The sequence below is a fragment of the Porites lutea genome, chromosome 8 (genome assembly GCF_958299795.1).
Source record: "Porites lutea chromosome 8, jaPorLute2.1, whole genome shotgun sequence".
NCBI classification, from domain to species: Eukaryota; Metazoa; Cnidaria; class Anthozoa; order Scleractinia; family Poritidae; genus Porites; species Porites lutea.
The window spans coordinates 22,198,041-22,224,473 of record NC_133208.1 but is presented as its reverse complement, the minus strand read 5'-3'; the positions used below and the strand labels follow the sequence as shown (position 1 = coordinate 22,224,473).

At 39.0% G+C, this 26,433-nt stretch overlaps 3 protein-coding genes across 3 annotated transcripts in view; all 3 read right to left on the bottom strand.

Annotated features, from left to right (window-relative positions):
- Positions 1 to 1,403, bottom strand: part of LOC140946629 (uncharacterized) — a 13,998-nt gene extending 12,595 nt beyond the window's left edge. Inside the window, exons 1-2 of the mRNA XM_073395742.1 lie at positions 1,328 to 1,403; positions 691 to 1,046 (exon numbers count right to left, since the gene is read on the bottom strand). Coding sequence (XP_073251843.1) covers positions 691 to 1,046; positions 1,328 to 1,403 — 432 coding nt within the window. The remainder of the gene's footprint in view (positions 1 to 690; positions 1,047 to 1,327) is intronic.
- The window catches only part of LOC140947021 (uncharacterized), a 151,927-nt gene that overhangs the window by 25,445 nt on the left and 100,049 nt on the right, over positions 1 to 26,433 (bottom strand). The window lies entirely within an intron of this gene.
- On the bottom strand, positions 16,817 to 17,642 carry LOC140947058 (uncharacterized). The gene has a single exon (XM_073396142.1). It carries the CDS (start codon positions 17,495 to 17,497, stop codon positions 16,817 to 16,819), a length of 681 nt encoding a protein of 226 aa, XP_073252243.1. The 5' UTR covers positions 17,498 to 17,642.

Sequence of the window (26,433 nt, the reverse complement as noted above, 5' to 3'; positions counted from 1 at the left end):
TTTCAATTTTAATTTCAATTTGTGTACTGTCTTTAATGATTATATTTCCTGAAAGATTCTCTAAATAGATTTACGGTGGTGAGCGTAAGCCTGACTTCTAATGCCAATGTTTTATTCCTTTTCGACTCTCATATATGAGAGTGTAATAATCAAATACAGATGAAAGAGTGAGAGGGTTTGAAGTCGGGGAGTGGGGATAGGTGATAATAAGAGTGGGCCGCTAGTGTGGGTCATGGAGTGGACATCTGTCTTAGTTATAATATTGCGTATTCGAAAAAAAAAAAAAAACGGTTAAACAAAATACAGGAAAACAAAGAAGGACAGCCGCGCAAAAAAAAAAAAAAAACAGTACAAAGTAAGTTGTTTCATTGTATTAATATATCTGAAATCAAAACAAACTAACGATTCACCTTTTAGACTTTTATCGTCATTTCCTGTTAAATCATGAAGTCCGTGCATAATAGCATGTATCTAATTGTAGGTAATTGAACTTTCAACTTAAGTGACGTCAATTTTCTGCCTAAATTTATTAATTGAACAACTGGTTAAGTTCCTTAAGAGGAATCGCATTTGCGGTCGTGAGTTACATCCTTTAACTATACTTTACATCACTCAGAAGTTTCTGCCTTTTTTAGATTAATCCTCCATGGGCACCTAGCTTGTAGGTAATCATAGCAAAATGGAACTTACCTGAGGAAAGTTGATCTTTTTACATTCTGTTCTGGTAGTCCAAGAGTCCAAGGAGGTGGTTCCCAGTTGTGCTCCTTTGGGAGCAGATTGTAGGGCAATCCAGTTTATCTCAGCCGTTGAATTTGAGCCGTTGCTGTACTCGTAGATACAAGCGCGGAATTGAGTTCTATCTGCCGATTCCACCCAAATAGCAGCCCCATTTCCACGGGCCTGGTTGTTAACTGAGTGACCAAAGGAAGCAAAGACTTTTATTTGCTGTCCACCAGAGAACGATTCAGCAAATGTTATTGTCTCACAAGCGAACAACCCTGGACTTTTGACAGTGATGTTGGTTTTTCCAGCTTTGAAACTGATTGCTGTAAGAGAGGAAAAGTGTCTTAGTAAAAGTAAGCTCCCGTTGCCTCTTGGCTATTTACAATGGCTGCAATATATTTTTTAATAATCTCAAAACGCCTTGAGCGCAATGGCCTTGAACATAGTTCCGTAACTTGCGCTTTCCTTGCGCGCCCCACCCCCGATTCCTGCGTCCTTTCTTGAAATGAATCTTTCATGAATTTACCGTAGAAAATGACCACCAAATATCAGCATTCAAAAGCATATTCTTAAAATATTTCAGTAAGGAAATACTTCATGTTACCTTGAATTCGCTGAGCAAGAAGCACAGTAGTGCATACCGCGTAAAGGACAAACGGAAGGTGTTGCCATCCCACCATCTTGGCTTAACTGAGGAAATGTTCCCTCTCATGCGAGTAATATAGAGATTGTCTTTACGTGAAGGCATCATTTCTGTTGCGTGGACAGATGATGGAGCAGTGAAGCACCAAATAACCAAAAATGGACAAAATTTATCAATGTCCTGAAGTTAAGGTCGAGTAAAGGGGGGAAACACTCGTTGGAGAATTGGCCAAAGTATTGCAGTAAATCATTCTGATTTTACAGAAAAATGACCAAAGAAAGAAAGAAGGTAGAACTTACGTGAACTCCCTGAGGCCCCTTTTCTCTCCAAGTATTTCTCCCCCTCTCACTGTTTTGCCCCTTAGTGGTTTAATCCTGACGCTTTGAATAAACATCTTCCCTTCACTTATACATCATACTAAGTACCTGTCCCAAAAAACAAATACAGGAATTTTTGCATATACTTACCTTATTCCTTTACCTTCCCCTTTTCCTCTATACACAACTTCTCCGACTGCATATTAAATGTTTCACTGTAACTTTTCGCTTTAATGCAAGGTTCCCGTGATGTACTATTTTGCTTTGGTAGTGAAGTGTCAAGAGTTGCGCAGCTTCTTTTGTGTGTGATATTGCAAAGGTCATTGACGGTTTATTTCCTTTTCTCAAAATGTGCACAGGAAATTTTACTCGATCAAGAAGAAGTAAAAATAAGTTCAATCACTGCCATTCCATAGCCATACAAAGTGATTGTTTAAGAAATGCATTACCACTATGATGCATTTGTCAGTTTTTTTCCCTTTGTTTCTCTGTGTGTAAGTGTTGGAAGCTAAGATAAGATTATAGCGTTCAATCCTTTTAACGAATTAAGCTTTCCAAAGCTTTTAAACTCTTAAGTATAGGGTTTGATATTTGCGATGTCTGATTTAGACCAACAAAGAAGTAGGAGGCTATAGCTACTAAAGAAAGTTGCTTCTCCAAAACTGAATAGTTTCAATTTGGATGAAAATGCTAGACTATTCGAGTTCTTCGAATTCATCCCTTTGAAAGTGATACCTAACAAAAAATCCCTGAAGGACTGGCCACAATCCAAAGCTGAGAGCTAATGGCGAGATTAGATCGCACAAGTGGCGGTTCCAACACTAAAAAGGTCACTTTAAAGTTCCCAGCTACCTCCTCTTCCCTCCCAAATTCATCTACCAGCGCTTTCAACGCAGGATTTGCTTACAGTACGTTTTTAGTTCCCTGCTAAAGGCGCTTTCGTGATTTGATTCAATCTTGCTCAGTACGCTCTGGTTCATTTGTCTTTTTGTCCATTTGTTAGCAGTATACGTGCCAATATAGCCCCAGTGTAATTTCATTGTGTTTTTACAATAATTTTTAGTAATCTGAACTTCAGGAGTAAAGGATAAGGTCATCCCTAATGACATCAAAGCCACCCGCACTGCACGAATTGCCTGTCTACTAAAGGTGTCGCACGTTTTTCAATTTTGCTTTAGTCTTGATATTTTGTCTCCACGTTTTCTTTTGTATTGTACATTTTAACCGATTATGATTCTTAAGATCATTTGACTAATCAGTTACTGAACGCTGGCACCGAAAATCCGGCTCTTGACTAAAGCAAACCAGGCCACTTGCATTGCTTCAATTGTTTAATTCGGACCTCTGAGCCCTCGAGTTTTATAAGAGAGAATTGGGGGCCTGTCTAATCCTCTCTTAGTTTCTGCTATGTCATGTTATGACATAGCACATATATATTGGCTTTCCTTAAAACTTTTATCCCTGTAAACCTGAGTACATTACAAAACATTCAGTAGGGGAGGAGAGAGGACTGTGAGGGGTGGGACTGGTTTATATTAAAGCTAAGTCATTCTACAGCCCTAAGAAAGTGTGAATAATGAGCTAACTCATTCTCCCATGGCAGTTGTTAATGACACAGCATAATAAGGTCGAACTAAGGACGTCAATGAATATACCGTAAAAATAATCGCTATGTTTGAACAATTTTAAGTTAATTTTAATTCAAAAATAATATTGCTTCATATTAAGACAGTCAAAGTGCTATAACTTTTTAGCAGAACGTTATTCCGTGCAAAGGAGAATTACCTGTTAATTTAAAAAATCCACGACCTCAGGAACAGAGAACAAAGAAAGGTGCTGCGAGTTTAATTCAAATCTGATTTAAATGTTGTTTTCATTTAATATCACTTTGCAAACATTATGACCATACCCTTTGAAAAAATGTTGTGTAAGAAATACGGAAATCCTTTATTCCTCCAGCAACCTTCCAGCAACCCTGTCATCTTATCTTCAACTCTAGACATTAGTCACGTTCAGCCCAATCACACTAGTGTTTATGCCATCATCGACCCTTCTCCTTAAGCAATCGTCACTTTTGACACCATATTACGCAACCAGAGCAACCAATTGTCGTCAAAGTTTATTATAATGTGGTTCTCTGTAACATTTTGAACAGAGTAGTCAAGCAACTAATAGTCTCACAAGTAGTCTCAAAGAGTGCGGTCGAAAGAAGCACATGTATGGATAAGACACGAGTCTAATTTTTTTGTTTTTCCTTTTTGTTTCCTTTAAAACGATTTCCAGTTGCCGTTTATTTATTCCTCGTGGTGAAACAGATCTTGAAAAACCCCTTATACGAGGCCGAGTGGATTCCTCGCCGTACTTACAGTGATATGTTTAGGATAACGAACCCCTGTTAGTTACGAACACATTTTTCCAGACAGACCCCAGGTATTCGGTTTATCTGGATTCCAATGCATGTATGATTCAAATTGCTGATTAAGTTGTTAAGGGGCTTTATGTGTTAATAATACAAAAGACGGCAACGAATCCTTGTTGGCCAAATGAAAGCTCGTGGGATTTTTGCGATCCCGATTATAAAGTGACTTGGCATCGCTGTGAGCCTGTTTACACAGTGATTGGCATGGGCATCTTTGTGGGCCCGATTTTAAAATGAGTAGGCGTCTCTGTGAGCTTGTTTATTTATGTACGATGTGCGATGAGTATATCTTTGTTACGGCCTGATTATAAAGTGATTGGGTGTCTTTGTCAGGGACACCTAACGACCCTCTTAAATACAATAATTATTACATTGAAAACAATTTTAGGCTTTTCAGAGTACTTTAATAGCGGATGTCTGTAAATATCGACCAGAGGTGGGAAAAATAAAATTTTTGAAAAAACCCCCCAAAATTATGTAGACTACCCTTGGTATTCTAGTTATGAAAATATAAAGTTTAGTTTCATTGGATAAATATTTTGGCGATACGGCGAATGCCAATTTCGGGCGATTGACGGCCTCCTCCAGACCGCTTTTTCAGGCCTCTAGACCTGGCTACAAAAAGACCACGATTTCAATCGAATTCAAGTATCATGCAACCCAAAAAGCTTCCTATCGTATTAAACGGGTTTTAATACACATTTTGAGTGGTCATGTTCTTGAATTGATTGCAACTGGAATATTTTATGAATTTTTAAATATTTACAAAATTTTAAAGATTTTACGCTAGAAAAATATTGTCAAATTTCAAACGCCTAAAATCACATCCGATACATCATTTTTAACAGAAAAAGACATTCCACATTAAAAAGTAATCTCTAAGCTTTCAAAATATGCTTTCAAAACTCTGGGCAACATATGAAATGAATTTTTGGGAACGCAAAGTTCACGGAGCATTTAAGTGTAATTTGACCTTTCTGACTTGACAGATAAGAGGTTCGGAGCGACACAAATCAATCCTCCAACAAATGTTTCAGCCAAAATACGTTTAATTTAAGCAATTTCAAGTCCCACAGTGATACATAGATGTCTTATATACATTAGGTGGAAAGTTTCACACCATTTTCTTCAGCCGTGAATGAAGAACTCTTACCCTGGCCTTCAGGTGCATTATTTGAACTCGCCTCGTCAATCTAAACATTTGGGTCAATTGAAGTTCTTAGCACGAAACAGCAAAGTTTTCAAAATCTACACCAATTATCGATCCTTTCTAGTATATAAATATAATTAGGTCTACAATTTGTTTGTTTGTACCTAATGTGTCCTTGTTTGACTTCATTTCTGCAATGAAACTGAGACAAACCACAGCGAAATTCCCGCTCGCTCGACATGTCACGTGCGACGTAAAAGAGCCGTTTTAGACTCGATTGCGTTACGTAAACATGACACAGTGATTATTTCTGATTGTGTCCAAAAAAATTCCATCTCTAACCGACATGTTATAGGTATGCCATTGAATGAGCAGACAATCTCATTTTTTTTCTTACCATGCAGTTTTACCGATAGCAGGCTTGTGATCCCCAAGCGTGTCTATTAAACCGCGATTCTTTCTTGTTTTTGTTGATAGATCTGTCAGCTTAGGAAATCACCCAATAAGTTTCGGAGTTATTCTACAACACGCTATTATGGCCTATCATGTACAAAGAGTTTATATAGTAAAAAAGCACGAGTTAGAAAATCGTGCTACCCTTGTATCTTGCCCTTGCGACACCAATTATTTGATAGTGCACTTTCCATGGTCTAAGCGACCGTAAAATTCCGAAAATAAGCCCCGGGGCTGATATTTTTCAAAGGCCCTTTTTTAGAGGGGCTTATCTACGGATGGATATTTCCGTTTCAAAATCGATTGGGCTAGCCTTATAGTTAGAATTGAATGTACCGTTTTTGCTTTGTTTTACTTTGTATTTGAGGGTAATTTTCCAAGTACAAGCCCCCGGGGGGCTTATATTTGGAGGGGCGATTTAACGGAGGGGTTTTTTTGCGTTACCGATTTGAGGGGCTTATATTTGGAGTGGCTTATACATGGTGGGTCTTATTTTCGGAATTTTATGGTAGTACACTTGTACTTACTGTACGACGATATTTACAGCATGCGAATATAGATAACTAGTTTTAGGCGATTTTGGTACAAGTACCAAATACACGAGCGTAGAATACAGGTTCGCATCGGGAGTTAAACACCGCCGGCAGGCAAGGAACGTTTTCAATCTTACTTTAAGCTGTCCACCAATTGCACTTTTGTGGCCATAAGGCAGGTAAAAATTATGATAAAAATACCTGTTACCTCCAACGTTGATTTATCTTTAATGAATGGGGTTCAAAAGCGTGGGACGGTTGTTTGCAAGCTAGACCTATAAATGTATTACACTCTATAATGCGTTTCTGACTATTATTATTATTATTATTATTATTATTATTATTGTTATTATTATTATTATTACTATTATTATGAAACACAGTATTAATATTATTATTATCGTTATTATTGTAATCCAACTCAAGCAATCAGCAAGGGTGGCAGAGTTGGTTTAGTGCGCGGCGCTCGGTGCGCGAAGTCCCAAGTTCGACCCCCGATGACATCACATCCTTGTTTCAACTTCTCTCCTTTCTTTGTAGCTTTGACTAGATATAAATACCCTTAAAACGGAGCATTGATGGAGAGAGAGAGAGAGAGAGAGAGAGAGAGAGAGAGAGAGAGAGAGAGAGAGAGAGAGAGCGAGCGAGAGAGAGAGGGGGAGAAAGAAAGAAAGAAAGAAAGAAAGAAAGGACCAATCGGTTCTACTGAATCGGGTTCGATAATGTAAGGCCCGTTGATATGGCGAAAACACCCTGCCGGGTAGTAGAAGGGTCCCCCTCCTAGCTGAGTCAACATTAGCGTGCGTTTACATGAGACTGAAAAATTAAGCCCCTTTGCCCGAGCAAACAGAGCTCATACAAGTTCAGGTTGTCTAAAACAGCGCTTGTGCATGCTCTGATTGTCGCGCTCTGACCGAGTTGACCCGGCTGGTCGAGCCAAAGTGTTTATATGAACAAACGTTTACCACGCTAGGTGGGCCACCTTTCTAGCCAGCTTTCTGTTTCCTCGTGTAAACGGTTCGCCACGTTTTGTATGGAAATGTTTGGAAAATTGGCTCACCCTGGATAGCTTGGGTAGGTGGGTGACCCTTCTACAACTTTTCTCCTATAAACAGGCTGGGGCCTAAGTGACTCAGTACGTGCCGAGTGTATCGACTTCCTTATATTAGCTAATTACTTATTTCGCAAAATTTGGACCATAAAGAAAATAAAAACAATATAATGCGTTGCCGACTTCTTACCTTTCTCGCAGCGTTCTCCAGTGTAACCAGATGGACACAAATATCGATATCCCTTCACGGTAAATCCAGATTGACAGGTTCCGCCATTGTGGCAATAGATCTCATCACAGGCATTCTTAACAAATAGTGTTTTAATGAGGTAAAAATCACGGAAAAATTCATGCTTAAGTAAAATTGGCTTGAAAATTACATTAAAGAAATAGAAAGAACTCACAGTTTCAAGCTAAGAAGAAGCAAGAAGAAGAAGAAGGTGATGATGATGATAATGATAATGATGATGAAGAAGACGAAGAAGAAAAAAAAGAAGAAGAAGAAGACGAAGAAGAAGAAGAAGAAGAAGAAGAAGAAGAAGAAGAAGAAGAAGAAGAAGAAGAAGAAGAAAAAGTCGAATTACAGAATTAAAAGAATGAGAAGAATTAAAACAAAAACTTACATCTGCTCCATGATAGAGATAACCATTTTCCTCTTTGAAATTCTCGTCATACTTGAGATGAGTAGCGTTGTTTAACTCACATGTTTCTGTGTCTACTTGATCGTTAACACTCACGCATTTATTTTCAAAGTAACAGTGCATCTCGCAGTCTTCAAAATCAACTCCAATTTTAAATCCTATGGTGTGGGTCACCAAACGTTTGTTGAAGAGGAAAGGTCCTTGAAAGACCAATACGCGACAGTTATCTGAAACAAGAACAGAGTCAAAAAGCTCCCTTACCTTTAGTTCATAGCCACTCTGTGTCATCTGACCGGTTTAAACGCCGTTTAGTCGACTTTTTTGGAATCAATATTACGCGTGATCATGCGGATTTTTTTTCTTAGCGTTTTAGATTCGAATACATATGATAAAATTCGAACTATAAAGGCCCGAGTCACACGTAATAATGCAAGAAATATCGAAATATCATGCTAGTATATTCCGACCAAATGACCTCTGAAGCCCGAATCCACACATAGTACGCTTGGGCTGTCTGTGATTAGTTCATATATATTTTTAAATGAAGATATGATCCTCGCAGTTGTAATTGCAATTTACTATAAGCAATTGCAAATAGACCAGAAACAATTTCGGGACTTCAACGGGATTTGAACCCATGGCCTCTGCTCTGCGTTAGCGCTGCAGTGCCCTACCATTTGAGTTATGAAGACCCGTGCAGTGGTTGCTACTGCAATTGCTATGCATACAGTTCAAAGGTCTAAAAAATAAGAGGAAGCCTCCAGTGGTTCCTTAGCTGTCGGTATCAACATGATTAAAACATTGAAAACCTGCTAGCTGCTGGATACCCTCTTTAATACTGAGCTAACGTTTCAGCCGTCCGCTTATGTTGCTGGCAACCAAAAACCGCGCTCTTTCGATTAGTAAAACCAAGGTTTTGTTTGGTTTTTCAATTTTGATTGCTCGTTGTCTTTTTTCTTTAATTTCCGGCTCTATTAAAAAAATCTGTGCGATAAACGGTCGTGTCTCGAAGAAATCAATATCGCCGTTATCATGTAAGCCAGGTTACAATTTAAACTCAAAAACGTTTTCGAAGTTTGGATTCAGTAATTTCGTAATGTTAGGAGTTTTGAAAGAACCTTCTGGTTCTGGATCGTTTAAAATGCTCTGGAAGCATTTATAAAGCAATGAGTCTTAGTCTACTTTGTGATTCACAGGAGGAAGTCTTGCAGCTCTAAAACTGGTGTGAAATTGAAAACTCTGAAGCAGGCTTACCGTCCATGAATGCGAAGATGAACGTAAGTGAAAACAACAGCAGGAAGAAAGCTTCAGTTTGAAGGGGAAGCATGGTTCATTTTTCCCTTATCTTTCTTCCTTCCCGACGGTACAAGTTGTGCACAAAATGAGAAATTTGAAAGTCGATGTCTCGTCAATTACCAGTTTTCATTAGTCTGGTCATTCTGTGTACCAGTGAAATTAAAAAAAAACAGGTGTTAAGAGTTTCAAGGTTATCATTGTTATTAACAGTTTTTAAGCCGCGTTTCCATGTTTGTTTATTTTAAATAGTGTAAGTCAGCACGTATATCAACCGGAGGTGTGTAAATGATGAAAAATCAAAAAAAAAAATCATGTTCATGCATATAAGTTTTCATCAGAAATATACCCATAATACTTCTATCTGATGATTATTTAGACTTATGGTGGGTTAATCTTTAGTTTTGCAATATTGGGGACCTGACTTTTGGGGCGCCGACGTCAGCACACAAATACTAATCAATACCAGTGCCAAATAATTAATTCAATAAAGTGCAGAATGAAACATATTTTCCGCAGAGATTTTTCTTAGTTTAAACACATGTGAATTGTCTCTAATTTATAGAAAAAATGTGAAAATAAAAATGATATGTAGCGTTCGAAGACCTCAGTATTTAATATTTCATACAAGGTCTCAACGGTCGCTCGTAACACCGGCTCTCTTGTGAGATAATTTACATAACACACTTGTAACGTGAGCTTGAGACACCTGTGGTTTGAACGAAAACGTAATATTTTGGAGATTCTTCTTCAATATTTTCAACAATTTCTGGCGATGGAAAATCGGCAGTTTTTTAAAGCCAAAATTCATCGCCCGTTACGTGACATACAGTACAATGACTTATACCTGATTAAAGAGCGCCACCTGCTGTCTCAAATTCTGTTTTCAAAACCGATAGGCAACATAAAACAAACTCCTTTTGAAGCCACGAAAATCTAACTAGTTATTTTATGAAATTTGAGTTTTCATGGTTCCGCGTCAAGGAGCTAAAACTCGGAAAAAGACAGCGCAAAATCAATTTGAGCAACAGTGGTTTTATTTAGAAAACTTGCTATTAGAACGGCGTCAGATGTTTACAGAACTGTCTGGAATAACTTGCAATAATTTTACAGCAAGGAAAGTGGATTTCGTTTGTCACATGCTGTTAAGTGAAGGAGTCACGTGGAGTTTCATTTATATTCTCGTCCCTGACTCGTCCCCTTTAGTTGTCTCTCTGTGTCTCCTTCATTGACGAGGAAAACGTGCGGAAGGAAACTTAAGGAAACCATGACGTCACTTAAGCGCATTCAAGTGTGCGTTAATCAACAATTATTCCACGAGTGCGCGTTGGACATGGTAGGATAGCCGCCGAGTTGGCTATAATCATCTCATATCCAGCAAGCATGAGTAGAATAATTGTTTTATTAAAAACGCCCAGAAAATATCGAGAATTCTTCCCTACTTTATTTGCAAAAACAACGGATTTTCAGCTTGTTTTTAATTTGGAGCAGACGCCTACAGTTACCATATTTGGAGAGCGTGGTATAATTAAGCAATAGAAAACTTTTTCCGTGTTTGCGTAGCCTGATATAAACACGAGAGGGGTTGGGAGAATTCGAGACAGTTATGTAAACCCGAGACGAAGTCGAGGGTCCCATCTCGTGTTTGCATAACTGTCGAGAATTCTCCCAATCCCTCTAGTGTTTATATCAGGGAATGCAAACACAGGAAAAAAGTTTTCTACTACTTTTACAAAATAACTTTTCCAGAAAAAAAGCAAACTGGCTCTCTACAGAACGAAAGTGGCGAGTAAGCCTTAAAATAGAAACCACAGGGCTTATCAGACGCAAGGCTTCGTCAATTACAACTCATGTTGGCTACAGATGCACAACTATGAGAATTAATTCCAAAAAAGAAAGGATTAAGATACAGCAAATGAGTAACAATAATCAGTGTGTAAATTAATAAATACTAATATTACGGCAAACAGCATATTACAAACGACAAATATTTCAATTGGAGGACAGGTAAACTTTTATGATAATGAAACTATTCAATTCTTCTTGACTAACAGCTGTTACTAATATATGCTTTTTGAGACTGATCAATTACAGTCAACTCTCGCCTTGCGGACACCCCGCTATAACGGACACCCCGATAATACGGACAGCAGATAAATTCCGGGCAAAAATAAATTACAGACATTTGACTGAAATAAACTCCCGCTATTACGGTCTCTCGCTACAGAGGACACTAACTTAAGGTCCTTACAGTGTCCGCTATAAAGGGAGTTGACTGTAGTACGTTACAGTGCTAATTATATTGACGCTGAAATAAGGTGCATTTTTGGAAACGGGTGACTGGAGGCAGCCGTGAAATCCAAAATCAGAGTTATCAAACTCCTTCTACCCTCTTCGTGCTCTTGAAACTAAGTACAATTGTTCATTTTCCGTTTTAGTTAAAGTTAAAGTAACAATCCATTTTTAATTTACTTTAGTTTCAGCCTACAATAAACAAAGTCTTCGTTATTATTGGCCCATATCCACTTAGCCCTCTCTGCAATGCCATGTATTTTCCCCCAGGGGTGGTCCCCATGGTTTGCAACCACTTTTGCCAAAGGCCAGTCCTGGTCATCAAAATCCGGGGAATTCCATTCGGAATGCAGGTCGCTGCTGCATTTCCAGGTTTCGTCAGTTACCAGTCCGTGGCTAGTGGAGCCAATTATTCCAAACTGGCTCCCTGCGTCTTTCCCGGCCACCGACAGAACTCGAGTGTTTCCTGGTACAAGGTAGGTGGTGGGGTTTGGCCAATAACTGTCCGTTCCAAGGCTTCGACCGTCAGCAAAAATTTCCATTTCATTGTCACAAGTGAATGTTGCACTGAACTCTAAAGGAAAAGACAAATCCGCTGAGTGCTTTCCTGATCTTTTTTTAAGTAGGCAGATTTAGAATTTATATTTTTAATTCCACGTTTGTCCTATTGGTGCAAAAGCTCAGTCCAGCATTTTAAAATTCAGTAACTATTTCAACTTTTATTGCAGAGGTGAAAACAAACTTATTTACATAAATCTTCCCCAATCCCTAATCCCTTTTCTATTTTTAAAGTGTTCCCCTTTTTGCTTTCGCTTGTTAACTTTAACTGATGAACCGGCAGTCGTATGCTACACAACACAACACTTTATTTCGTTTCTAAAAGAACAATATTTCTAACACTGACAACCCGCCGCAGTTAGCACAGCTAACGGGTGGTCAGAAATAAGAACAAAAATTAACGTTCGCTCCTAGTAATGTGACTGAAAGGACACTTATTAAATAGACTGTGTTGTATTGAGCGTTATGCTTTCCTGAGCCTGTAATCTCGCCATTTTTCTTTATTTAGGGTTCGTTCCTTTGGGTTGATCCAGATCAGGATGTATGATCCAAGATCACTTGGATCATAAAGCATCAAAGGAACTGTTAAATTCCATTTTGACAAGTATTTATCGCAAAATTCTATTCACCATGATGCAAGCCAAGTCATAGTTATTCTGATTATTTTGCAATTTTAGTAACTTTAAGTGGCAAATGAATCAAAAGAAGCAATGTACTGCTGGTTACAGGAATAATGTCAGTCCATTATAGGTTTCACCAAAATGATCACAGCGTGTGTTCTGAACACATCTATAGTTGGACTGTGAGGAGATTTGTTGAAGCTAATGAGATAGAGTCGGTCTGTTCAGAACATGGCACTTTGTTAGCAACCGTTGAGCAGGACGCGCTATCAACTATAATCAATCACCCCTCCATTTGAAGCACCAGTGATCCCTACCTTCGTTGCAGAATGTCTTCCCGTCACCTATGTATCCATCTCGACAATAACAATTATACGAGCCATCAGTATTTGAGTAAGACGCGAGGCTTTGAAGGCAGTCATGTGATCCTTGGGTGCACTCATCAATTCCTGAGCGTCGCGAATCCTTTACTTCGCGCTCCGCCGAAGTAATTAGCATAACGTCAAAACAGTGAATGTTGTAGATTCGTCTTGAAATTTCATGGTGTTGCAGTAAATCAATCTCATGCAATGACGCTTTCAAATATTAATATATACATCATGAAGATTGTGTGATGAGGTTTCAAAAGAATTTAGCCTGCATTGCAGGCGTATTTTGGGTGGGCGAAACCTTGTTCGTGTTAGTAATGTTGTTGTAGCCGCCATCTTTGATTTTATGACAGTGGAAGATTGGGGAGAGTAGAAATAGTAACCCTTGCGGTAGGTGCGAGGGCGAAAGAAGGAAAGGGGGGAGGGGGAGGGGAGAAAAAAAATACGCCTGCCCGATATCATTGTTCTTTTGGGAAACTCCGTACGCTGGCAAACGGAGCTCCTGATTGGTGCGGCATAGGGAAGTAGATTGATGCCTGTCAATTAACTGTAAGTCTATATTGTTTATTTCGTTTGGAATTGGAGCGGCTGGGAATGTCGCGTGTATTACGCAATGAGAAAGTCAAAGCGATTTCTAAACTGGTCCTCAGGACAAGATTTGCTTGCAGTACTAAAATCTACACCAGTTTTACCTCATGCCAAAATGCTGTTTTTTCCAATACGTTTTTTTTTTCTGGCGAGTAGATTACGCTATGGAGTGTTCTATGTTTTGACTGAGCAAATGTGATTTTAACCGCTTATTTCACACTGAGAGGTCATGACACGCTTATTGATTTTCTGTGGTTTTTGAATTTCTGGTCTTCATGATATGCCCTCTGATGCAAGAGCGTTTTCTTTGACCTCCTTTGAAGCGTACAGCTCTTTTTGTCGCCAAATAAGGCTGTTAGGTTCTTTATTTTTGTCCAAAGAGCCTCAGGATCTGAATAACTAAGCGATTTTCTTTCTAATCCGAGAATGTGATGTTTTCCTGCAATGTTGTATCACGCTGGGCCCAGCTCGTTAGTTTTTTAAATTCTTTGCAGTATGTTAAATTCTCACGGATAGCGATTTACAGAAATGAATTTAGAAGAATGAATTGCAGCTTAAACTGAAGCTTCATCAGCTGTGGAGAATTGCATTGCGACTCAGTCAAGATAAAAACTCAGCTTGTTTTTCTTAAGACAATACGAGTCTTTGAACTGGAGCGACTGTTAGTACTGTTTGGTGGTTTTGTTATTGTCGGCTACTCATTTCCGGAAGAGTGGTCACGCGCGTCTAATTATTAGAGGGTGTTTCTCATTTTCACAGTGTTTTCGGGCAGGCGTTTTCTCTTCTCTCTCCCCGCCCCCTCCCCGCTCCCTTTGACTCGCCCCATTTCCTCCTCTCTTCGGGAAGTTTCAACATGGCGCTTTCGCGAGCAAATTGCGCGCTCAAAGAAAACGCCTGCACTGCAGGCTAAAAAGAATTCTGTCGAGCCGTTTTAGAGATATAGAGAAAAGCGCTAAAAATCAAAATCTAGAATAAAGTTGTACTCAGATAGGTGGTGAGAAAACAGGTTAGTTTTTAGGCTCGCAAGAAAGGAAATACACTAAAATTTCAATGCATCGAAATATGATATTAAGCAGCCTTCTGACGCTAATAAAAATAAATTTTGAGTTATTTAAAACTTTTTTATTAAACAATTTATCACGGCTATTGAAGAATAAAGTTTGAAATATATTTACGTTTTATTTGAATTCAAACATGCAGAATTTTTTTACTTCTCACGGAGGTTATTTGCTAAAAACCACACTTTAAGTTCCTGGTCTCGGATTTTCATTAGCAGGTCTAGATCGCGCCAAATTAGGATTTGATCGATTTCAAGTTTTTTGTTTATTGTTGTCATAGTGATATCGATTTTACTAAAAACTGCATTTTGACAAACTTCAATTCATAGTTTGTCACTGGTGAAAATTTTGTGGAGATCGGACAAGGATAAAACCACTCAAGGCCATTTTGAAAAGGAAAAAGTAAAACTAAACAGTCCCAATCTTGGACTGATCAGACGGATAATTTTTGAGCAAATGCATTCATGTTCCTGACGTCGATCGGACGAATCTTAATGGAGCGGATCTTTCCAATTGCTCTAAAAACATTTTTAAAACGACCTCAACAGTGTAACTTTTTAGTTTTTGTTGTTTCCTTTTTTCCCGTTGTACCTAAATGAATAAAATTTTTCCTTCATAATTTTGAAGTTAACTAGCAGAATTAGAATCATCAGTTGACGAATTTGCAACACGTCAGATGTACCGGCGCAATGCAACTCCTCAAGAACTTTAGGAAAGCAGAAAAATTGTCCTTTTAATAAAAATCTAGAACATTTACCGTCAACGCAGGTGGAGGTTAAAGCATAAGTGATAACAGCAGAAGGGGAAAAGCGCCAACGTGAAGTCTGGGAACCTTCATGCTTCTCCAGCTTTCCTTCTTCTACCGCAAGTTACCGCTAGTAACTTGTGCTCATCAAAATGGGAAATTTTAAAGTCACGTCATGCACATTTATAGTCCAGGAGGTAATGAATTGTTCAGCCAACCAGTCTAATAAAAAACAAAACGAGTATTTTTAAAGACCTGCAGCTGCACAGTTAGGTTTACAAAGCAGGTGTTAAGTGCTGTATACTTAATTTTAACAAATTTACAAGTCTCACTTGAAACTAACTTTTGACAATATGTGGATTTAGCATTTTCCTAACTCGAATTGGACAATTATTTGTGTGAATTCCCAATTCTGATTGTAAAAATACATATTTTGAATGTTCATACGACGTTCAAGGAGCTGCGAGTTTATTAACCCAATTAGCTCCATTCAGATCCGGGACGTTTTTGGAGCTCCCCTCTCGTTAAAAAGTTAAATAACTTCAATTGCAGTCATTAAGCTATGACTACCAATCTTAGTGAATTTCCTAAAATTTATCTGGGAACATCTTGAAGTCGTCGTGACGTGTACCTCAACATTGACATAACCATGGCAACCGAGTTGTGACCGCTTGTTTTTACCTTTGTTGTGAAAATGAAGTTTATTTTCATGAGAATAAAAAAATCCTATCAATGGCTTCGCACTTAGCCGCGCTCTGAAACGGAGGTTTGAGTCAACTCGGAAATGGTCTATTCATTTGAGTCTTGTAAACTCAGCTTTATTAGTACTCCCCCAGAGCTCTCGTACTGACTTAAGGTGCCATGGGGGTTTGTTTTCGTTTGATCTAGATTATAGGATCAATCGAGACTTCGTTTTCCACTCAATTTTCTGTGTCCTGCTACTAAGTTGAATGAAGTAACGACCACAGCATCACCAAAATGACAACTAACGGCAAACAATTTCTAAAAGTAGTCGACAGTGTGGTCGTAACTACGTTCCTTTCTTTTTACTGGCGCAAAAATTTTAACAAACTTCCTTTAAACATTGTGAAGAGAGAAAACATTCAAACGTTCTGCCGCCGAGCAAGACATTTCTTTTTATCATAACTTTAATATTTTATTATATTTGAGGGCTTAAATAATAATAATCATCATCTTTATTGAGGAAACTTTTTCATAAAAGATATGGTTTTCAAAAAGGACCTCAAAACTAGATATATATTATAAAAACAAAAAAAAGCTATAAAATTGCAAAGGGATTGAAAAGATACAAAAAATGAATAAAAAATTAAAAATAAGTATAAGTAAAAATTAAACGTAAGTAGCTATATCAAAAACTTAAAAACATTACGTTTAAAACTATTTACATTCCTTGAGTCTTTGATCGTCTGACTGAGGGAGTTAAAATCGGAAACGGCATGATATTGTTTTCTTTGCTTCCCCCAATTTCTTTTGACACGTGGTAATCTAAAATTGCCTTTGTTACGTGTATTATGCCTATGAAGTATGTCTTGTCTAATCAAGTCCATATCGTGATTAATTAGGCCATTGATGCATTTGTATACGTGTACACACCTTCTTTGAAATCGCCTTTTCTCTAGAGGCAGCCACTTGAGAACGGCTAATGCCTCAGTGGAGGATGAGTACAATGGTCTATTTAAGATAACTTTAGCGGCCTTATTTTGCAAAACTTGCAAACTAGACATAAGGGTAATATTATGTTTATCGCCCCATACTAGATCAGCATATTCAAAAAGGGGCATAACAAGACTTTTATAGAAAAGTAGACGAGCCCTGAAAGGCAATAAATGCTTTATACGCTTGAGAAGCCCAAGCCTCTGATTGATTTTCCCAGTTAGGTGTTCAATATGATCAGTCCATGTGAAATCCGAAGATATATGTATACCGAGGTATTTAAAGCTGCGAACATTACTTATACTATGATCTAAAATTGAAACAGTCAAATCTACTTTGCTTTCGCGTTTCCTATTACTACCGATGAGCATGCATTTAGTTTTGTCCAAATTTAAAGTCAGTTTGTGATCATGAAGCCATTTCGCCACACCCAGTAGATCGTTATTTAACTTATAACTCAACTCCTTTGAGGATGTACCATAGCAATAAATTACAGTGTCGTCTGCATAAAGTGACGCGTTGCAGGAGTTAAGCACATTTGGCAAGTTATTTATATAAATCACAAACAACAGAGGCCCCAGAATGCTACCCTGTGGCACCCCATGCGTAACTGGAAGTTCCTCAGATAACTCATTTCCACAAGATGTGCGCTGTTGTCTACCAGTTAACTAAGAACGGAACCAATGAAGAGCTGTTTCAGAAAGGCCGATCTCGGATAGCTTGCATAACATTATTTGATGGTCTACCGTGTCAAATGCCTTGGTTAGATCGATGAACACGGCCCCGCAAAGCTTTCCTTGTTCCATGTTTAAGAGCACTTCATCAGCAAATGAGGTCAAAGCTGTTGTAGTTGAGAAACCCTTCCGGAAACCAAACTGCTTGTTGGACAATAAATTATTGGTAATCAAGTACTGATACAACTGCAAGTGTACCGCTCTCTCCAAAATCTTGCTTAGTGTAGGGAGGATTGAGATGGGGCGGTAGTTGGAAACGTTGGTCCTGTCACCTGACTTAAACAGTGCCGTGATTTTCGCGCATTTCCACAATTTGGGAAATTGACTAGTGCGAATTGAAAGATTCAAAAGTTTAACAACAGATGGTGCAATTGTGTGAGCTGAGATTTTAAGAAGTCTCGCGCTAATTTTGTCAAGACCAATCGCTTTGTTTGCTTTCAATGACAAAAGCTGCTCAAGCACAAATGATTGATCCAATTCAGTCAACTCGAACTGGAAAAGCGTGTGTTTTGAAATGGAATTTAAATTCAAGACGGAAGTCTATATTCTACTTGCTAGAATTCGGCCAATGGAAACAAAGAAGCTATTCATTGAAGAAGCAATGGATTGGGATGTTATATGCTGAACACCATCAGAGATAATACACTGAATACTCTCTGAAGATGAGTTCCGATTGAATGCTTCATTCACTGCTTGATTTTACATTGTATTTTTGGGCTTTTTAATGTAGTTGTTAAATTCTATTATTGTATTTTTATTAGGCTTTTAAATGTAATAGTTCATGAAAATTCTTGATGTAAATTAATTATTTAAGATACAGGGATGGAGACCAGCCTTAGAGCTGAATGGGCTACCCTGTGTAAAGAAAATTTTGCTTTACTTTACTTACCGTAGTTATACGAATAAGTGCCCAACCTCGTATTAGCGCCCACCTCGAATAAGCGCCCATCCTAAAGGCAGAAATAGTGAATAAGCGCCCAGCCACGAATAAGCGCCCACCCCACCACACTCCCTCCCACAAAAACTCCAATAAGAGATAATAAGAGACCCTCCCGAAGACGCAGTTTTCTTCAGAGTATTTTACGGAAACCTTGCTTTGTTACATCTTCGCTTTTTGTTATTTGCATTTACTGTTTTGTTGCAAAATATACTACCACACTTGCTGAGAATGGTGAAAATTTAATAAGCGCCCAGCCTCGAATAAGCGCCCATTCTCAAGGTCCAAAAATTTAGTAAGCGCTCAGGGCGGTTAATCGAATAAATACGGTACTTTACATTATTCCATTCTTGTCACACAGAGAGCTTGTCAATATTAGCCATCATCTGCGCCTGTAAGCTGGGACAGAGTCTCTCAGTTTATTTAGGTTTCACGTTGAAAATAGTCGGTGAGCTGCTTTATGTTATCAACCCTTATATCGCATCGTACTCCTTAACTTTGGCGCAGAATTTTTGAGCGTTAATTTATACTTTTACATTTGTAATTAGGAAATTGCCATGGCAATGTTTTGTACGTCTTAGTGCCAAGATGGCGTCTTGTATTTAAAAGGTTATAAATGAACATGTCAGGGCATTTAAAGACTCTATAGAAAACCTAAACACACGAAAGAACACATCATGAAGGATTCTATCAGGTGTTCCGCCGAAAAATTCTGAAAATTATTAAATAATTTCTAAATGCCTAAACGCGCGTGAAATTATTCCCTAATTTCACTCGACACCATCTGATCACACATACAAATAGACTGGGTAGGTTGGGGGTACTAAATAAACCGTCCGAGTCTGTATGGACTACTTGGCACCTCTAAACAAAGTGCACGAGTAGCAACAGGTAATAATTATTCTGGCTTATTGTAGTATCGCTTTCTGGTATCCACTATCACCAAAATAAGCTAGAATACGCCAGCCTGGTTTTAATGTCTCAGCTAACGGATAGGAACTAAGCAAACCGTTTGAGTCAATATGGACGTCTTAGCACCTATAAACAGTTGCATGAGAATCAACAGGCAATACTGATCTGCCCGTCCTATTGTTTTATCGTTTTCTGGTATCCGAGAAGATCCATGGATCCCCGCATCCATCTTCTTCAGCTTATATAAGGGGTATAGGTGCGTGTCTCCAACTATCCATAGCAGTTGAGGCGTTTCTTTTTAACAAGCTCTCTGCTTTGTATTGTTGGTTATAATTCTAATCCGCTTATTAATGTTAGGTGACCAACCCAGTCCTGCAATTGCAAATTTATTAAGGTCACGTGTTAATTATACGGTCATATTCGCCACAAGATCTTAGTGAACAACTTCAAAGCGATCTGGTCCCTAATGGGGAAGAAAACAGACCAAGTCGAATATTAATCAAAAACGTTTTGAACACTTTTCAGAAATGCGGAGTTCTCGAAGTTTTTTTTCATCCACCCTTGCTTAGCCTTGTATTGTATTGTATGTTGGAGGGTATTTCTACTGAATCTATAATAGTTAATAATTGTTTAAAATATTGGTAAATATTCCTAAAGCCCCGTGGACATGTCGTGTCCGTTTGCACACCCTGTTGCATGCATGTTGTTATGTGTTGTTGGAAGTTGTTTCGAAACCGGACAAGCTACGTACAAACGGTCGCAACAACTCCCAACAATGTTGGGAGTTGTTATTTGTTGGCCAAAGTTGTTGCGTCCGTTTGCACTGGGCTTAAAGGCTAGTTTTCACTAGCGACAGAGTCAGAGTCGGAGTCGTAAGCAGAGTCGCAAGAGCGCTTATAACTTAGTGAAAACCAAAAATCGGAGTCGTAAGCAGAGTCATAAGAAGGGCGACGGAATCGGGGTCGGAAGAACCATTCAGAAAGTTTCCATTTTCTTCTGACTCCGCTTACGACTCCGTCGCTTACAACCTAGTAAAAACCAGATTGTTGGAGTCGGAAGCCGAAGCGGAAGGACCAATCACAATGCACGTTCTCACACTTTGTGATTGGTTTAGTTCATCCACTTCTGCTTGCGACTGCGATAACCTAGTTTTTAATTGATCGTAAGCGAAGGAATTGTAAGCTGGATCACAACGCTGTTTTCTCTAGATCGTAAAGTCTTACGCTTCTAAAAGATTACGACCCTTAAAAGCTACTATTCCCCTCGATTGCGAATATTATTTCTCATTATTACGAGATAGCAAACCAATCAGATTCGAGAAAACACAAGATCACTGAGCGAGTATTTACCGGTTAATTTTGTCTTTTTATTGTATATTTTGAATTTTCCGAGCACTATACAAAATGTGTCAGTCTTGTTAACGTCTATTACAGCTTCATTGCAGTGAGTCTCTGAGAAAAGCAAGAGGCCTCTTCTCATTTTCAAATAATTTTAGCTCGAAATTTTAAAGATGGTTCAATGACAACGATAGGATAAGAAGCTGCGTGACGGCTGGCTAGTTCGTTCATTTTGCAGTGGCGGATCCAGGGAAGGGGCCCGGAGGGCCAAAAGACCAAACTGAGGCCCTTAAGGCCGAAAAATATTTTTGAGACCGCTCTACCTCCCTTATCTCAGGGTCTGGATGAGCTCCAGCTAAACTCATTAATGCTTCTTCTAGAGAAGACTATATTCCTCACATATTGACTGTTTTGTTAGATATTCACCGCGTTTACATTTGACCTTTGCCGCCTTTTGTCTTTTGTCTGTCATTCGTAAACAATAGCTAGAACAATGAAACTACTCTGTCGACCAATTAGCGCTTCTGACCGGATTCCGGACAGATTTTGCGTCATCAGTATGGAATTTCTGTCGCTGAGTCGATGACGTTCCTCCTCGCGAAACATCCCTCAACGGCGATGAGCGAAGAGAAACGTCTGCCGTTCGCAGGCTAACAACAAATTATCCTTGAAAGAATGAACTTAGGCTAAAAAAATTTCAAACTTCACAACTGCAATTTTTGTTCGTTTTTTACTGTGTTATTGATACCTCCTTTTAACGTTTTGAGCGGCCATTTTATGTTTCACTCAATTGGGTGGCAGTTTCCAGCTGCTTGAATGTTGATAAAATTTGTGACACAGCTTCTTTAAGGCAACAAAGGAAGGACCACTTTATTTGTTATATGCGAGAGAAATGATGCAAATTATGAATAACAATTAATTAGCTTGGAATAACAATCTCTTCATGACTTTTTTTTACTGTAGTGTTAGTCTGCAATAAGCAGTATTGCTGTTGGTGTTCTCCCATATCCACTTAGCTGTCATTGCGATACCGTTTATTGTATTCCAAGGACTGTCACCATGGTTTGCAATCACTTTTGCCAAAGGCCAGTTCTGGTCATCAAAAGCCGGGGAAGTCCATCCGGGATACAGAGCGCTGCTGCATTTCCAAGTTTCATTAGTCACCAGTCCGTTGCTAGTGGAGCCGAGTATCCCGAGATATCCGCCTCCATAGTCTTCCCCGGCTACTGACAGAACTCGAGTGTTTCCTGGTACAAGGTAGGTGGTGGGGTTTCCCCAATTACTGTCCGTTCCGAGACTTTGACCGTCAGCAAACATTTCCATTTTATTGTCACAAGTGAATGTTGCAGTAAATTCTAAAGAGAAAGACAATTTTTTTTATGACGCAATTTTCTGGTTCTGATTCATAAGGCAGATTTGGAAATGACAGCGCTCTTGCGTCGCTGTCGTTGCCGTCGTATTCCACCGTTCCGTATACCACAAGGAGTGGGGAGAGAGGAGTTTTAAGGAATAGAGATCTTAAACAATTCTTGAAGGCAGGAAGGGCGGTTGTTTTTTTAATCAAAACATATACTTCTTTCAAAAAATTCAAGTGAAGTACTTCATTTCCAAGTTTAAAGAAAGACAGGTAGTTATTGTTAATATACAAAAAAATTGCAAATCGATGTCCTTTACCTTCAGTGAAGTGGTAAGACGGTGTTATCCGCCGAATACCTTTTGAGATTCGTTTAATTCTTTAATATATTATACGGACGCCGAAACACCCCGATTATGTCTCCGGCCAAATTCAAAATGTTTCAAACTTCAGGGTCTTTGCTAAGATTTTTCAAAGGGAGGGTCACACTGAGTCAAACGTAGGGTACTTACCAGACTGGCATGCAAACATCCACGCCGTTTTTTTTACTAAAAGTGAAAAAAGGGAGGGACGAGCCAGTTGGACGGGAGAGGAAAGAAGAAGGCAAACGTTGTGTGACCTAGTTTCAAATAACTTTTCGCCAGACTTTTCTTTCCTTTAAACAGATCTTTTTGTAAACGGCTAGAAAACATTGGTGTTAGTGAAGGTCACGATAAAACACGCAAGTAATAGCATTGTCATGTTCGTCACGCACAAGCGATTTGCCTTCTTCTTCCTGCTGTCCTGTTGCGTAAACTCATTAATATTCCATACAGAAGACCTTAATTATACCGGTATCTAAAAACGTCTCTCAAATTCGGTCAATAATAGCCGGTTATGAAGCATTAGTCGAGGGATTTAAGCCAATTAGAAATAACGAAATGTTCAAAATGGATATTAATTAACAGGCCATATAGCATCATCTTACTCTATACCGTCAGGGGCCCTCAATGTCAATTTTTGGAAAAAAATCGAAAGACGATTTGAGATCTAGAATTTTCGGAACATTTGTTGGAAAATTTCTTGCTTGCCTGCCTCTCCGCCTCTCCTAGGATTTTGGAACATCTACAAAATGGTATAACTGCCCATTTTTAACGGATTTTTACCCTAAAGATATCACCTAGAATTTTCGGGAGCCTTTTTCCTGCTGAAGTTTTCGAAAAGGAAAGTTTGGATCCCTATAATTTCCCGATCACCAGACTTTCAGCTAGGAAATCCGAGCAGATGAAAAATTTTAAGGGAATAAAAATATGCCTATATCTACCGTTTAAATACTAAAATACGTTTAACAATGCTATAGTCAGGGAAGTGGTCTTAAACTATATTCTCGTTGGATGCCCCTGTACCATCGGCATTCCCCCAGTAATCCAATGGCGGTTTTCCTCCGATTACTTAATTTACGCCAGAAATACCACCACCTATAATTAAAACCCTTTTGTTTCTATTTGGTTGATCTATTTCTGAACCGATGATGGTTAGCCCAAGTGGCTAGAAATCAACTAATCCAAACTGATCTCCATTTAAAGCTCCGATGTATTGAAGATGAAAAAATCCTTACCTGTTGGCTGGCAGTTTGTCTTTCCGTCACCTGTGTACCCGTCGTTACAAGAACACTTAAATGAGCCATCAGTGTTTGAGCATGACGCGAGGCTTTGAAGGCAGTCATGTGATCCTTGTAAGCATTCATCAACATCTAAAAATGATAAAGAAAATCTTCTATTCCCCGCTAAAATTCCGGGAAAAATGTCATGCGATGGGACGAAAGAAACGCACTTGAATCACGATAATCAAAGAAAAATTATAATTATGAGACCTGTTTGTTTGTTTTAATTGCTTGTTTGCTTGTCTTGTCTTGGTGCACCTTATTATGATGAGCCAATTGATGGCAAGTTTATAAATTGAGAGAGAGAGAGAGGCAGATTCATGTGCGTATTTGCTACGATCGATGGGTATTTGCTACAGTAGCAAATACCCATTTTTCCATTTATGGGTATTTGCTACCGTAGCAAATACCCATTGAAATTTCGAGTGGGTATTTGCTACCCAAAATGGGTATTTGCTACCGTAGCAAATACTCACTGAAATTTCGACTGGGTATTTACTACCCATAATGGGTATTTGCTACCGTAGCAAATACTCATTAAATTGTAAAGTAGGTATTTGCTACCCATAATGAGTATTTTCTACCGTAACAAATACTCGTAGCGCTTAACAAGGGGCATTTGTTACCATAATTATGGATATTCGATTCCGTAGCACATTATCAAACTTACAAGTGGATACATGTATGTGCTGCCAACAATAAGCAATAATAATAATAACTTTAGTACTGCTACACGACTTCATATGAATAGCTACGGCTGCAAACAATTTTTAAAGTACATAGATAATTAAAGGCTAAGTAGGGCCAAAATATGGTTCAGCTTGGAGATTTCTGATTTGTATGGAAACAACGCTTGATGAAATTATTTATGAAAGCTGTTTTAAAGAGGCAACCCGTTCAAAATAATATATAGTTAGAGCAGAACTTAAAGAGAAATAAATAAACTTTTTTAAAACTAAGTTGTACTTAAAAGGGAAAACAATGGCTTCTTTAGAAGCCTCCAAATCTAAAAAAAGTCTATACTAACAGATAGAAAACACGATTAGTCTAATAATAAACAACTGAATGTCTGACCCGAAGAACCACCACCCCCGCGGCTGGTGCGTGGTGTACCCATCATATAAGTGATTTCAAATTATTTAATATGCAATGTAACTGTTCCCAGCTCTACACTACATAGACCTTCATAGCCCTATATAGCTCTACATAGCCCTACATAGCCCTACATAGCCGTACATAGCACTTCATAGCCCAATATACCCCTTCTTAGCTCTACAAAGCAATAATGGCCGTACATAGCCCTACATGTACATTGCCCTACATCGCCTAATATCCGTACTTAGGAAAATCCAACTAGTGGTCTATTATCAATGCTGCGTTCTGATTGGTTGAGCTACTACTAGGCTATATGTTATAGCCCACTAGTAGCGAAAAGTGCCGGCAATTTGGTGGGCAAAAATGATTAAAGTGTAGCTTTAGCTAGCTAAAGTTGTTTCGTCTCAATATTTTTGACCAACTAGTTGGATTTTACTAAAACAATTATTCCTCTCCCCCTCATGGCCTCTGAGTCAATAGCCAATTCAGCCTTCGGCCTCAAATAGCCTTAAATAGCCCTAAATAAACCTGTATAGCCCTACATAGCAATATATAGCCGCGCATAGGCGTACCTAAGCCCTAAATTGCCGTACATAGCCCTACGTAGCCCTTCATAGCGGTACATAACAGTGCATAGCCGTACAGAGCTGTAAATCGCCCTACACAGCCGTTTATAGCTACGCTTAGCCGTACATAAGCTCTACATAGCCTTAAACAACCGTACCATGCCGTGCATAGCTATACATGGACGTACATAGCCGTACATAGCCGTACGTAGCTGTACATAAGCTCCACATAGCCTTACATAGCCGCACATAGCCCTGCATAGCCGCCATACATAGCCGTGAATAACGCTACATAGCCGTGCATAGCTGTGCATAGCCTTACATAAGCTCCACATAGCCTTACAAGACCGTACCATGCCCTGCATATCCATGTATGGCCGTATATAGCCACGCATAGCCGTACGTAAGCCCTCCATAGCCCTGCATAGCCGTATATAACCGTGCATAGCCGTGCAGATCAGTACATCGCCGTACACAGCCGTTCGTATCGACGCTTAGCCGTACATAAGCTCTACATAGCCTTGCATAGCCTTAAATAACCGTACCATGCCGTGCATAGCCATGCATGGCCGTACAAAGCCGTACATAACCGTACATAACCGTGCATAGCCGTGCAAAGCCGCGCATAGCCCTACATATAGCCGAACAAAACCGTGCATAGCCGTGAATAGCCGTGCATGGCCGTACATAAGCTCTACATCGCGTTACACAGCCGTAACATGCCGTGCAT